The 14,514-nt window shown below is 36.8% G+C and overlaps 1 protein-coding gene across 1 annotated transcript in view; it reads left to right on the top strand.

The window, feature by feature from the left end:
- Window positions 1-14,514, top strand: part of LOC117914615 (probable ATP-dependent DNA helicase CHR12) — a 28,285-nt gene that overhangs the window by 4,330 nt on the left and 9,441 nt on the right. Inside the window, exons 3-10 of the mRNA XM_034830015.1 lie at window positions 1,032-1,096; window positions 1,427-1,615; window positions 2,078-2,227; window positions 3,679-4,077; window positions 4,782-5,041; window positions 5,165-5,383; window positions 12,265-12,472; window positions 12,551-12,704. Of these exons, the coding sequence (XP_034685906.1) occupies window positions 1,032-1,096; window positions 1,427-1,615; window positions 2,078-2,227; window positions 3,679-4,077; window positions 4,782-5,041; window positions 5,165-5,383; window positions 12,265-12,472; window positions 12,551-12,704 (1,644 nt within the window). The remainder of the gene's footprint in view (window positions 1-1,031; window positions 1,097-1,426; window positions 1,616-2,077; window positions 2,228-3,678; window positions 4,078-4,781; window positions 5,042-5,164; window positions 5,384-12,264; window positions 12,473-12,550; window positions 12,705-14,514) is intronic.

The following is a 14,514-nucleotide window of genomic DNA, read 5'->3' on the forward strand; positions in this document are numbered from 1 at the left end:
CACACCATGGTATCCTCAGGGCCTAAACTCATGGAGTGGTTGTACAATCTCCTAAAAAATACATCTCCCTCCTCTAGCTCTCACTCATGCAATTGTCTGACAAACCTAGGGCCCCATCTACCATCGTCCCAAACATCAACCACCCAAGCATCTTTTAAAGAGACTATAGAATAAAGTTTTGGAAATAATTCCCTTAAAGATGTGTCCCCACACCACTTGTCTATCCAGAAGTTCACCCTGTTGTCGAAAAGTAAAAAGGAAAGAAAAAAAATATATTAAGGAAAATGATTTTCTTATGTTTAGTCTTACCATGTACAATACGAAAGAAAATCAAATATAATTAAAATTACTTAAAAACTTGTGCATTTTAAAATTATTTAATCTTTATATAGAAAAGTTAAAATACATAAAATGAGTCTGAAGTAGCATATAAAAATAATTAAATATATTTTTTATTTTCTTGCCTTCTAATTTTCTTTCCTTCACATTTTCCTAGAACCAAACATAGCCAAAAAATTTTCCTTTTCACCCATATCTTGAATTGATCATGGAGATTCAACCCCATCACATCTATTTCAATCTTTTATAATGAACACTTTAACATGTGTGTAGTATTGAGCCTTTGGTTCAACATAGTACACTGTTGTGATGTTTCCTAGTAAATCACATTACATTGTTATTATGTTTCCTGATTTACGTCAGATTAGTGGATGATTTTTAAAATCATTTACCCCAATAACAATTTCACCATCAATGTGATGTCTTTAGTTCTTCCATGGTATAATTCTTCTTAATGCAGGGGTTTTATCCCTCCATGACATTGCATGTTATTGACTTCATAATATATTCATCATGTAATCCTTCTTAGGGACTATTAATTCATGAATCCTGCACTTTAGGTTTCAGTTGGAAGTTTCCTATCATGTAAATTTACATGGAAGCTCACCATTTTCCAAATCAATTTTCATAGTTTCCGGTTATTGTTCAGATAATATTTTGAAAAGGTTACTCATACATTAATGTCAAACCAGAGTTGCCTTCAACTAGAGGTGAGGACCTGCAGACAAAGTGCTTGCTCGAACTCTATGGGCTAAAGGTAAACTTGATGTGAAATTGCTCCTTTCATTGTTTGCAAACAAAGTTTATATTAATCAGAAACAGGATTCATATGACTACTGCAAATGGCTACATTTGGTTGCAGTTCTGTGAAACAAATATATTCCCCAAAACTTTGTCTATGAATTGCAACCAAATGCAGCCTACATAACAGAACAACAATTGACTGCTGCAGTATCCTCTTTTGTTTCTTAGAATTAGCCATCAATCTTATATTATGCCAGTATGTGTGCTTGTACATGCATGTTTTCTCATTGGATGTGTGATGATTGGGGTTCTTTGCCTGTGGACAATGATTTTTAATCCCCAGCTAGTGGAATTGCAAAGCAAGGTTCGTTCTGATGTGAGCTCAGAGTATTGGCTTCGCATGAATTGTGCATATCCCGACAAGCAATTATTTGATTGGGGCATGATGCGACTGCGGCGTCCTCTATATGGAGTAGGAGATGCTTTTGCAATGGAAGCTGATGATCAATTCAGGAAGAAACGAGATGCTGAGGTCATTATTAGTATTATGCATTACTTGTCTAAATTTTAGAAATTTTCAGTTACTCAAAATTTGGTATAGGGATCCAGGCCTCATAGGATATAGATTATATTTGTAAGAGTGTAGATCACATCTTTACTAAATGAACTGGCCATGAAGTCATGGGTTCAAGACTAAATATTCTCAGATCAATTATCATTTTGTTTATGGGACAGAAAATAAAGCATCTAACTAAAATCAGAAGGAGAGAAAAGTACAAATAAGGACAAAGGAGTTGGTAATGGAAACCAAAAATGGAAATAAATAACAAAAAGGGATTTTACACAAGTGAAGAACATAAATATACAACTATACTTGAGACCTGGAATTCAGATTATAGATTGTCTAAGCTAAGAGATTTTATATTTTTTTAATTCAGATATATTTGAAATTTTCTGTAGTCTGGCTGATGTAGTAGAACACCTTTTTTTGCAGAGGCTGTCGAGGTTAGAGGAGGAGGAAAAGAACCGTTTGGAAACTAGAAAAAGAAAATTCTTCGCAGAAATACTTAACGCTGTTCGTGAATTTCAATTGCAAGTTCAAGCTTCTTTGAAACGTCGTAAACAACGGAATGATGGTGTCCAGGTATGCTTGCGCTCTCTCTTTTTCTTTTTCTGATATTCTGCATGCCTACTGACATAAATGGGAGTGGAAACAAGAAATGACATGAGAAACAGAAATGAGAAATCTAGTTAAAAATTTTTACAGGAAATGTGATGCAGGGAAATCGTTTAGAATTAAATTGAAAAATTAGAGAGAAACAAAACAAGAAACTATGACTTAATAAATAAGATGCATCAACAAAGTGAAAGGAACCAATCCAGAGACTTGAGGTGAAGAGAAAGAGAAACTGGTGAAAATGCTTAAAGTGAAGGTGCGACAAATGTTACAATAAACATGAGAATTATGGAAAGTGGGTTTTCTATGATCTGGAAATATCCATCTACAATTCAAGTTTCCCCAATACCCCTGGAATGGTTTCCAAGTGCCTACCTTGTTCTGATGAGTTTCCTAAAAAATATTCTTAATGAAATTACGCAGATCTTTGTCCTCTAAGCAAGCCTTAGTGAGGAAGATGTTCCCACTTGAGAGTCAGTTTCCTGGAAATTATATTCTTATATTGGGAGCATGTTTCTCATTTAGGAATTCCCAAATAGAGTATTGAGTATAGCAAGAATCATCTTGCAACTAGAACTTGTGATAGGCACACATCTGGTGACGAACTCACAGAATTTTTGGAGTAATTAAAATATCAAGCTATCAAGAGGTTTTATATTGTAATATACATTTTGTGTGTTTTGGTCTTGAAAATGGCTGCAATTTGTTATTGTGCCCATGCTATGAAATTTAGATAATTCTTTCTTATGTGAAGAATAATTGAAACAAGTTGTTCCAAGCTTTCTGAGCTTAACTGCTAGTTGTTTTCAAAGATGAGATCTGTGGGCTATTTCTGGTAGGTTTTTTCTGATAAGCAAATTAGGAATGTGTGTTTATAAGGTGCCTAAGAAAAAGCAGCTGCAACACAAATACTTAGGAATTATACGACGTCCACCATGACCAAAAGGAAAAACAAAACAACCAGCACCTTCCAGCTGCACGAACCCAAATTATTTACAAAGTTAAGGAAGAAAGATTAATATCCCCCAGTGAACCTTTGGATCACCAGAAAGAAGCATTGAGAAACAAATCTTTCACTACCAACTGCAATTGCCCACTCCTTCAAAAGTTATTTTATTTCTTTACTTGTATACAATCTAAAGCAAGTATAATGAATCATTTATCAGACCTTGTGACTTTTACCCACAAACCACCATGCCACCAAGAAGCAATCTTTTGCTGTGTGGGGGAGAACCCAGAACGCCTGACACTGAGAGAACACCAAATACCACAAACTAGGTGCCCACTTACAATGGTTGAGTGATTTTTTATTTCTTGAAGTTAACAAAAAATAAAAATTAAAAAAGGATGAAAAAAAGAAACTATTTGTTATTATGGATTTTTGGTAAAGGATTCATTTAAAGTGTTTTACTTAACAGGCATGGCATGGAAGGCAAAGGCAACGTGCAACAAGGGCGGAGAAACTAAGGTTCCAAGCGTTGAAAGCTGATGATCAAGAAGCATACATGAGAATGGTAAAGGAGAGCAAGAATGAACGATTAACAATGCTTCTTAAAAAAACAAACGATCTCCTTGTTGATTTGGGAGCTGCTGTTCAACGTCAAAAAGGTGCAGAACAATCAGATGGCATTGAGACACTGAAAAGCCCTGAACCTGATTTGCCAGATTTATCAGCTTCCAAGAGTGAAACACCTGATTTACTTCCTGAGGAAGATGTAGAGATACTTAACACAGATCCTGGTCCCAATGGTAAAACTGGTGATTTACTTGAAGGTCAAAGGCAGTATAATTCAGTCATTCATTCAATTCAGGAAAAGGTAAAGAATCATCATTTTCCATGCTGTTAGGTCTTTCAATGCAAGTGTGCTATGGTTTAACTCTTTTCAATTTAATTCTTTTACGGTTGTATTGCACCATGGTAAATTGGTACTACAGAGTGCAAGACATTCTTGTGGATTGGGAATTGAATGTTTAATGAACCTTCATGAGAATGATAGAGCACAGAGTTTCTTGGTAGTTATACAATATACGAATATATGGTGCTTTTTTGTGGGGAAGGGGGTTGAATGTTATTGATCGGTATCTCATGGTCTGCTCCTAGGCTCATATGTTTGCCCAGTCCATTTCCCATTTTATTTACTTTGCCTTGTTTTTTGCCTATGTTTTTTTTTATCATAAAAATGCTTTATAAATTTGATTGAACTGATTATCTGCATAATGGGTCAAGTTCTCTGGTTGATGCCTCACTAGTTGTGGATCGTAGGCCTCCTTGGTCATGTGTGGCATTGAATTTGTTTCATTGATATATGGTTGCCAGTGAGGTACTGCTTAAACATTATCTTTATTGTTCCTCGAGTCTAAGCATCAGTATCTTTCAACTTTGCTAAATGCTTGGAAAAATGTGCTTGTACTCACATGAATTTTCAATGCTGTGCTTATTGCATTGGTCTTTCATTGCTAATACTGGAAATAACAGATCTACTATTAACAAAAGAATAATATTAAATTTCAAACTCTTTAGGTAACCGAGCAACCAGCTATGCTTCAAGGTGGAGAATTAAGACCATACCAGTTAGAAGGGCTTCAATGGATGCTCTCTTTGTTCAATAACAATCTGAATGGAATTTTAGCTGATGAGATGGGGTTGGGGAAGACAATTCAAACAATTTCACTGATTGCATATCTCGTGGAGAACAAAGGTGTAACTGGGCCCCATTTGATTGTGGCTCCAAAGGCTGTGTTACCAAATTGGGTAAATGAATTCTCAGCATGGGCTCCTAGGTACACACTCAGCTTTGTTTGAAATAAAACATCTCTGTCTCTGTCTCTCTCTCTCTCTCTATATATATATATATATCCTCTGCATGTGTTTTGAATAACTTACAGGTTGTCTTCCTGATCCAGCATTGCAGCTGTTCTTTATGATGGGCGTCTAGATGAGCGGAAGGCATTGAGGGAAGAGATATCAGGAGAAGGGAAATTCAATGTGCTGATCACCCACTATGATCTTATTATGAGAGATAAAGCATTTTTGAAGAAAATTGACTGGCACTACATGATTGTTGATGAAGGACATCGGTTAAAAAATCACGAGTGTGCCCTTGCAAGGACTCTTGTCTCAGGGTATGCTCTATGCACATTTAAACATTTCTTATTTCATTTTACTTTTCATTCAAGTGGTGATTAGATTGTAGACCTCTGCGTGATGAACTTCATTTTCTTTTGTCAAATTTATTTATTTATTAATTTTTAGTGCTGAATCCCTTCCCTTGTGTGCAGATGCACCCTCTTTTGGTGGCTGTTTACATCCCTTTTTTTGTCTATTTAATTGTTGGTTTCTCTTTCTATAACGTTAACTTGTAACATTTCCTTTTTATACTTGTTCATTTGTTGTTTCTTTGTCATATGTAAGATAAAAGTCATATGATGGGCTTGACTGGCTGAGTCCTAACTTTGGTGGCATTGGATTTAGAAATTGAAAATTTTATGATGTTTTTGATTGTTATTCATCTTGAATAATCAATTTGTTATCTCTAAAAATTAATTGTCTAAAAAAAATCCATTTCTTGGATAATAACGTCATTCAGTGAAGAGAGGCTATTGTTCTTAACTTAATTTCTCAAGAAAAACCAGTGGGCAAGAGATTAGGTTTGCTTGCAGGCTATATAAGCAAACTGAATATGTCTATGAAAGTTTCATCCTCCATTTTTTTTTTTTTTCTAATTGTCTGAAAGAAAAAGGAACTTTTTGAAAAAGGGAGTTAACTTCTTGTGTGTGTTTGTGGCTGTGTAAAACCATATTTTTTTTCAGCATAAACACTTCTTTCTTTGTTCTACATCTTGCATTAGTTTTTCAGCCCTTCTTTGTAAATGGAGTTGGCCATATGTTTCCGAAAAGGGAAGATGGTAGAACTGCATTTCCTTTGTAGAGTGTTGGGGGTATATAGGCGATATCATATTGATCTATCCTTTGATCAAAGTTTGTATATTTGTGAAGGATTTCTCATCCTTCTCATGTATTTCAATTTAGTATTCAATGAATTTTTGTTTCTGATTTAGAGAAAAAAAGAAGGATATGCATTCGAAAGGAAAGTGCTTTGGAAGCAAATTATAGGTGGTAAATATGGGGAGGAAGAAGGGGGGTGGCACTCTTGTGAAGTGAGAGATGCATATGGGCTTAGGTTAAGGAAAACTATAAGGAGTGAGACCTCTTGAACAGTTGAGCCTCTTTTTTGTAGGTAATGGGAGGAGGGTGAAGTTTTGGAGAGACAGATGGAGTGGTGAGGAACCTTTGCATGTATCCTTCCTCACTTTGTATGCATTAGCTACTTCAAAAGAGGTGTGGGTGGTAGGCCTATGGGACTAGACTTGTGAAGGAGGTCATTAGAGCCCTTGTTTCACTAGGAATTTGAATCTTTGAGAGTTGGACAATGTATAACATTTTTTTATAGACTGCAAGGGAAGTCATTGAATTAGGAAGGGGAGGATAGGGTGGTTTGATGGATTCTAGCAATGGAGTTTTCTCTGTTAAAGCGCTTTGTTTTGTCTTGGAGCCAGGTTGTGCCATTCCTTTTCCTTTGGGATAATTTGGAATCCATGGATTTCATCCAAGGCGAGCCTTTTTGCTCAGGAGGTCAACTGTGACTTTAAATCCTCTTCAAAGAAGAGGATGGTTGCTAGTAAATATATATTTTCTTTGTAAATTTGAGGAAGGAAGAATTGATTGATCACATCCTTCTTCACTATGTTGAAATTAGCAATTATTGTTCTTGTTGTTTGGCATATTCTGGTTCCTTTCTTTCACAATCATAGGGACTCTCTTAGGTCGGCATGGCTCCTATATTGGAAAAAGAAGAAAAAAAAGGCATGGAGAGTCTCGCCTTTACATATTTTTTGGACAATATGGAAGGAAAAAAATTGAAGATGACCATTTGAAATGAAAAGTTTGATCAAAGCCTCAAAAGCGCTTTCCATAGCAATCTTTGATTTGGGATCAAGTTGTACATGGATAAAGCTTAGCCTGTTGGCTTTTGTTGTATACCTCCCATGCATCCTCGTGTGTTCCTTTTGGCACTTTTAATATATATTCCCACTTTATTTGCCTATAAAAAAAATTGAAAAATAAAATAAAATAAAAAAGTTTCATCCACTAACTTAGCACCTAATTTCTTAATTTGAAGAAGCCAAGGACACTCTTGCCAATGAAAACAACAGAAAGATTATAATGTTTGTGGTTTTCTTATATCAAAATTTTGATGCACTTGTAAGAAAAACCTTGAACTACATAAAACAAAATTGCTATCTCATGTAATCCTCATTCTATTGCAAATAGAATAATTTACTCTATCTGGTTTTGTTGCTATTTCTTGTTTGTTGTTTGAAACATGGAAACAAACTAACAACAGCGAGAAGCATGTTTGCATCCTGTTTTTGTTGTTAGTTTTCCAGGATAATTTCCAACAAGGTTATAGAATTATTGGAAATAGAAATTTTATGTTTTATAGAACTGTCAACTTTGGTGGTTATCTCTCCATTTATAAGGGCAAACACAATGCATATGCAACTAATTTTTCCTTCTCTCAAAGAAAAAGAAATGGCATAATCAATTTCAATCTAAAGTAAATTATCAAATTTGAGAGGGTAAAACTAAAACATACTAATTATCCTTTACTTAGACATGAAAACAATGTAAATAAATAATTAAAATCTAATTGCTTCTCTTTTTGTTGGATACTCACAAAAATTCTTGGTAGCTATTGTCTTAGAAACTGTTGAAAGAGAGAGAGAGAAAACCTTAATTCTCATTCATATGATTAACTTCTTACAATAGAGAAATATATATACAAGGCTGGGTTGAACTAACTACCATATGTGTGACCTATATTAAGAAAGGAAAGAAAGATTATACACTATAAATACATTATATTCAACACTCCCCCTCAAGCTAGAGCATATATGTCATATGTACTAAGCTTGTTACAAATATATTTAATCTTAGGACCTCTGAGAGATTTAGTGAAGATGTCTGCTAGTTGATCATTTGAATTAACAAAACTTGTAGCAACACACCCTGATGCGATTTTCTCTCTAATGAAGTGACAGTCAACTTCAATATGCTTGGTCCTTTCATGAAAGACTGGATTGAATGCAATATGTAATGCGGCCTGATTGTCACAGACTAGCTTTATCTGTTCATCTTTTATTGGAGATATCCATGTACATGGATATCTCCAATAAAAACACAATACCCTGAGGTGGAACGCCTATCTGAGGGTGAACCAGCCCAGTCTGCATCTGTATAACCAACAATTTGGGTATGACCCCTGTCTTCATACAATATACCTTGACCTGGTGTTCCTTTAATATATCGAAGAATGCGGAACATAGCATCCCAATGGTTGTCCCATGGTGACTGTAGAAATTGACTAACCACACTCACAGGAAAAGAGATGTCTGGCCGAGTGATGGTGAGGTAGTTCAGTTTGCCTACAAGTCGTCGACATTTGGATCCATAGGAGTGTCAACAAGTTTACATTCTAACATACCTGTTTCTTCCAAGATATCTAAGGCATACTTCCTTTGTGACATAACCACACCTGAACTAGATTGAGCTATTTCAAGTCCCAGAAAGTACTTGAGTTTGCCCAAGTCTTTGGTTTGAAAGTGGTTGAAAAAGTGTTGCTTTAGTCTTTGGATACCCTTCTGATCACTGCCTGTAATGACAATGTCATTCACATAAACTACCAAATAGATGCATTGACTCGAAGAGTTATGATGATAGAAAACTAAATGATTTGCTTCACTCTGAAGCATTCCAAACTCTTGAACAACTGAACTAAAACGCCCAAACCATACCCGAGGAGACTGTTTCAAGCCATATAGAGAGCGACGTAACTTGCACACTAAACCAGACTCCCCTTGAGCAACAAAACCAGGTGGTTGCTCCATATACACTTCCTCCAGAAGTTCACCATGAAGGAAAGCATTCTTAATATCCAACTGATAAAGAGGTCAATGACACATAGCTGCCATGGAGAGAAATAAGCAAACAAAAGCAATCTTGGCAATAGGAGAGAAGGTGTCACTATAGTCACAACCATAAATCTGAGTATAACCTTTAGCATCCAAGCGGGCCTTAAGGCGATCAACCTGACCATCAGGACCAACTTTAACAGTGTAGACCCAACGACATCCAACTGTAGATTTACCAGGAGGTAAAGAAACAAGATCCCATGTGCCATTGGAGTGCAGAGTAGCCATTTCATCAACCATTGTCTGTCGCCACTCAGGATGAGAAAGTGCCTCACTAGTGCTCTTAGGAAGAGAAACAGAGGATAAAGTAGAGACAAAGGCAGAATAGGATAAAGATAATCGATGGTAGCTCCAAAAAATTATAAATAGGATGAGGATTACAAGTAGATCGATTACCTTTCCGAAGAGCAATAGGCAAATGGTCAGTAGATAACAGGGTCAGGGTAGGAGAAATCGATGGGACAGGAGGTGAGTCATCAGGTACCTCAGCTGAAGAGAGAGGAGGAGCAACAACACAATGTCGACGATGATAAACCTGAAGAGGACGAGAAAGCGCATCTGAAGGGGGTAATATACAGGGAAGTGGCAATACTTCAGAAATGGGAAGAGATTCAGAGAATGAGAAGAATGGAGAGTCCTCAAAGAAGGTGACATCAACGGAAAGAAAATAACGATGAGTGTCAGGGGAATAACAATGATAGCCCTTTTGAAGTCTAGAGTATCCCAACAAGATGCATTTCGTAGCCTTGGCGGAGAGCTTGTCCTATCCAGGTGTGAGAGTATGAACAATACAAGTACAGCCAAAGACACGAGGAGGAAGGAAATAAAAAGGTTAGGTAGGAAAAATGAAGGAATGAGGGATTTGGTCATGTAATATAGATGAGGGCATACGATTAATCAAGTAACAGGCTATAAGAACAGCATCCCCCCAAAAACGAAAAGGAACATGACTATGGAGAAGGAGGGTACGAGTTGTCTCAACAAGATGTCGATTTTTACGTTCAGCAACCTCATTTTGTTGAGGAGTATGAGCACAAGATGACTGATGGAGGCTTAAAAGTGTAGGACGGCGCCGGACGAGCCTGCTGGTAGAAGCTCGGCACCAAAAAGTGGGCCACGCGCCCTCACGCGCCGGCTCATGGGATTCAGGCCGCCGGAGAAAAATGGCGCGTGGGAGGCACGTGGATCGGTTTTTGGCTCCGGTGCATTGAGAAAAGTTGCAGATCTCCTCTTTGCGCTCCTGATGATGTGGTCGGTGTCGGAAAATATCGCCGGAAAAATATTGACGGTGATGAGGGTTTTCTGACCATGATATGGCTGAGCGGAAAGCTTTGGGAGATGGAAAAGGTGACCGGAATGAAACACGGTCATTGGACGGATTCCCGGAATTAATTACACGGGTAAACCAGAAAGAATAAAGTTTTCTCCCTTGGCTCTGATATCATGTTGAAAAAGAGAGAGAGAAAACCTTAATTCTCATTCATATGATTAACTTCTTACAATATAGAAATATATATACAAGGCTAGATTGAACTAACTACCGTATATGTGACCTATATTAAGAAAGGAAAGAAAGATTGTACACTATAAATACATTATATTCAACAGAAACAATAATCAATAATCCTGCAATTATCTTATTAATTTTTGTAGAAACAGAATTACATTGCCCATGCACATACATTGATCACATACATTGTTAGAAAGTTAAAAAGTGTATTATTTTAAAAAGAGTGAATAGACAAATTATAGAAAAAATGAAGAGATAACATATTCTCAAAATGACAGTACTCTTATCATATCAGTAGATTTATGACTGTTCTCGAATAGGCATATTTGTGAACTGTAGGAATCTCTTTGAATACCAGAAGTGAGGATAAACATATTGCCATTGGGGAAAGGAATTTGAAACGAATAGGAAACAGTCTTAATGGGGATACTGAAAGTAGAACTAAGGAAATGTTTATAGAACATTGGGCAATGTTGTAGTTTGAGGTAAGCTATATACTATTTTATCTTTTTAAGTTATTTTGTGTTTTTTGCAAGCTTCCAACTTGCCATCGTATGTTCACCATCACGTCTCTTGCTACCTTATCACTGCTACCTGTGCTGCTACCACTGCAACTCACAAATTTTTGTATGGCTCCTATTTTGCCAAGCTCACTGCTGAGCTAAATACCCCTTCTATGTATATAATGCTTGCCAAAAATCACATCATTTAGGTATAGTTAACCATCTGACTCAGTATGTAATGATATTAACAGTTGCTCTTCCATGGTTTAATTCATAAATTTCTAAACATTGTTGCCTTTATGGAGTGCTGGGAGGAGTTACTTTAAAAGAAAATAGTGGGAAACCTCTATAACCTTATGCATGTTCAATAGCTTGAACAATAAGCTCACTATCATAATCTGTAGATTTATCTAACACTTTGTTGGTGCATTTGGATGGTTAGATTAAGTGGATTCCTGTTCCTGTTTGGGCTGAAAGAATATATTCATATCTTTGCTTCTGATGGGTAGATATTGTTGTTATATCTACTCTTTTATGCAAAATGATAACTATGATGATGTGATCACTGATAACTCTTAGTTTTGTTATTGAATAGGTAAGTTTGAAACCTACTTTTGGAAACTCAGAAAATGTCGGTTTCACAAAATAAATCTAATCATCTTACTTGACCGACGTTGATACTTGAATCTAATAGTTCCTCGGTTGCTTGCTTTTATAAAAGATTGCAGCTTGAAAGTCCTTGCCCATTTATTTCATCCTTTCATCTGAGCTGTGATTCATTTAGATCTAATTAATTTAGCTCCACTCTCAAAGTCATCTGTTTTGTATGGTATGTCTCGTAAGTCATTTTGATGATGTAAATCTCTCTGATTAGTTTCCTCGGTCTTTTGAAAATATTTTAGATATGCTTTTATGAAAAAAAATGATGGGGCATCTAATTGAACTTTTCCTGATATGCAGCTATCAGATTCAACGTAGACTTCTGTTAACTGGTACCCCGATACAGAATAGCTTACAGGAATTATGGTCCCTGCTTAATTTTCTTCTTCCGAGCATTTTTAATTCAGTTACGAATTTCGAGGAGTGGTTTAATGCACCCTTTGCAGATCGATCTGATGTTTCTCTTACAGATGAAGAAGAGTTACTGATCATTCACCGGTTGCATCATGTAAGTGTTGGCTCCCTGTTTCTCTGCTTTCTAGTCCTCTTGGACTTCCTTGTTCTAATACACTGTCTTGACTCTCAGGTTATAAGGCCATTCATATTGAGGAGGAAGAAAGATGAGGTGGAAAAGTACCTTCCTGGGAAAACCCAGGTCATATTGAAATGTGATATGTCAGCCTGGCAGAAAGCATATTATCATCAAGTAACAGACTTGGGCAGGGTTGGATTGGATACTGGTATGCATCTTTTGCCCTTACATGCTTTTTTTTTTTATAGGCAAAAGAACAATTTATTGGAAGTGCCAATCAAAAAGGGGGCAGAACCTAAGTACACATGAAGTATATAAAGGTTGCTCTCCTACTAGTGTGACCCACCCAATCCACAAGATGAAACAATAATGTCCCAATAAAAGAATTCTTTAACAATTGAAGCAACCTCTCCAAAGTTTTTTAGTTGCTCTCCTACTAAATAGTCCAAAATAAATAACCTCCAAGCTTTATTACGCTTTTTCCCCAAATAACGCCCCGCCCCCCCCCCCCCCCCCCCATGTCGTCCTAAGTTGACATCTTTCACCATATAAGGCAACACCCATGACACATCAAAGAGCATGAGTGATAGCTTCCAAAAGAGCATGAGATGTTCTTTACTCCTTTTAGAGTGTCATGGGTGTTTCCTTCCTCGGTTAGGGAAAACCTCTTGGGATGGAATGGGTCTTTTGTGGGTAAAAAGCATAAGATAGTGTGGAGAGCGCGCCCTTTATGCATTTTTTAGATAGTTTGGAAGGCAAGGAGTAGAATTGCCTTTGAAAATAACGTGTTGTCCATCCAAAGGTTGAAAGTTTCTTTTGTTTACTTACTATGGTTGGAGACTAAGATGCCTATAAAAGATGATCCTTCAACATTAATTGATTTCATTGATTGGGTGGGCTCCTATTGAGGGAGGGTTGTCTTTTGTACATCCTTTTGAACAGTTTTTTGTTTCAGATGTATGGGGGTGAGTGTATCTTTCTTGTATATCATGGGCCGCTATTTTAGTGCTTCTTCGTAATATAAATACTCTTCTTTACTTCTAAAAAAAAAAAGGTTCCAAATCTGCAAATTCTGGTTGCATTTTTTATTTCATCTTGCAAAATTGTACAGTATGTCTAAGATAGGAAGTTCTAGAGTTATAAATTTCCTAAATTACAATCAAGAAATGAAGGAGAAAAATCTATACAAAATCCAAAAAAAAGGCAAACAAGGAAACTATCTAAATATAGTCTACCAATCAGCCTAGAAGGAAATACGTAAATAAAATATGGAGATTGACTTTTCGCACCAAAAACTATGAGCTGCACCACAATGAGGAAGGTTATGATTAGGCGACTCCTCATCACTCTTGCATAGGAAATACCAATTAACCTAGAGCCCTACCTCTCCTGCTTAGCTGGTCTCACATCATAAATTTTCCCCAAACTGCCTACCAAGCAAAGAAACCTTTGGAGGGTTCTGAGAAACCCGAACTTCTTTGATTGGAAATTGATCTTTAGAAATCAACTCTAAAGAACTATAGTATGATTTTACAAAGAACTTCCTGTCCTATTCAATTTCCAAACCAACTTGTCCTTACACTCTCTTCGGACCATCGTGTCTTAGATCTGCTTAAAGAATGCTTCAACCAGCTACTTCCCAATCTTGAACATTTCCAAGAAAACAAGGGCTTCAATGTCCAACACCTCCCACCTCCTCCCAAACTTCCACTATCAGCATCTAGCAAATTGGCGGTAGGAGACAAGGCTTTCAAAGAAGAATCACCACACCATAGGTCATGCCAAAGTCGAACTCTCCTACTATCACCTCATTCAAATCCGGTCCTAGCCTGACACTCTGTTCGCCCTCTCCTAGTGGCTTTCCACAACTGTTGCCCATACCCTTCCATTCCTTCTCGAGAACACCACCCACCAATCTTTTCACCAAACTTGGCTGAGATCACCTGTCTCCTTATGGTTCTCCTTATATGCTATGTGTCTGCTAGTTTTGTTCATCATTTTCTTAATTTGTAAAGTTC

The sequence above is a fragment of the Vitis riparia genome, chromosome 5 (genome assembly GCF_004353265.1).
Source record: "Vitis riparia cultivar Riparia Gloire de Montpellier isolate 1030 chromosome 5, EGFV_Vit.rip_1.0, whole genome shotgun sequence".
Taxonomy (NCBI): domain Eukaryota; kingdom Viridiplantae; phylum Streptophyta; class Magnoliopsida; order Vitales; family Vitaceae; genus Vitis; species Vitis riparia.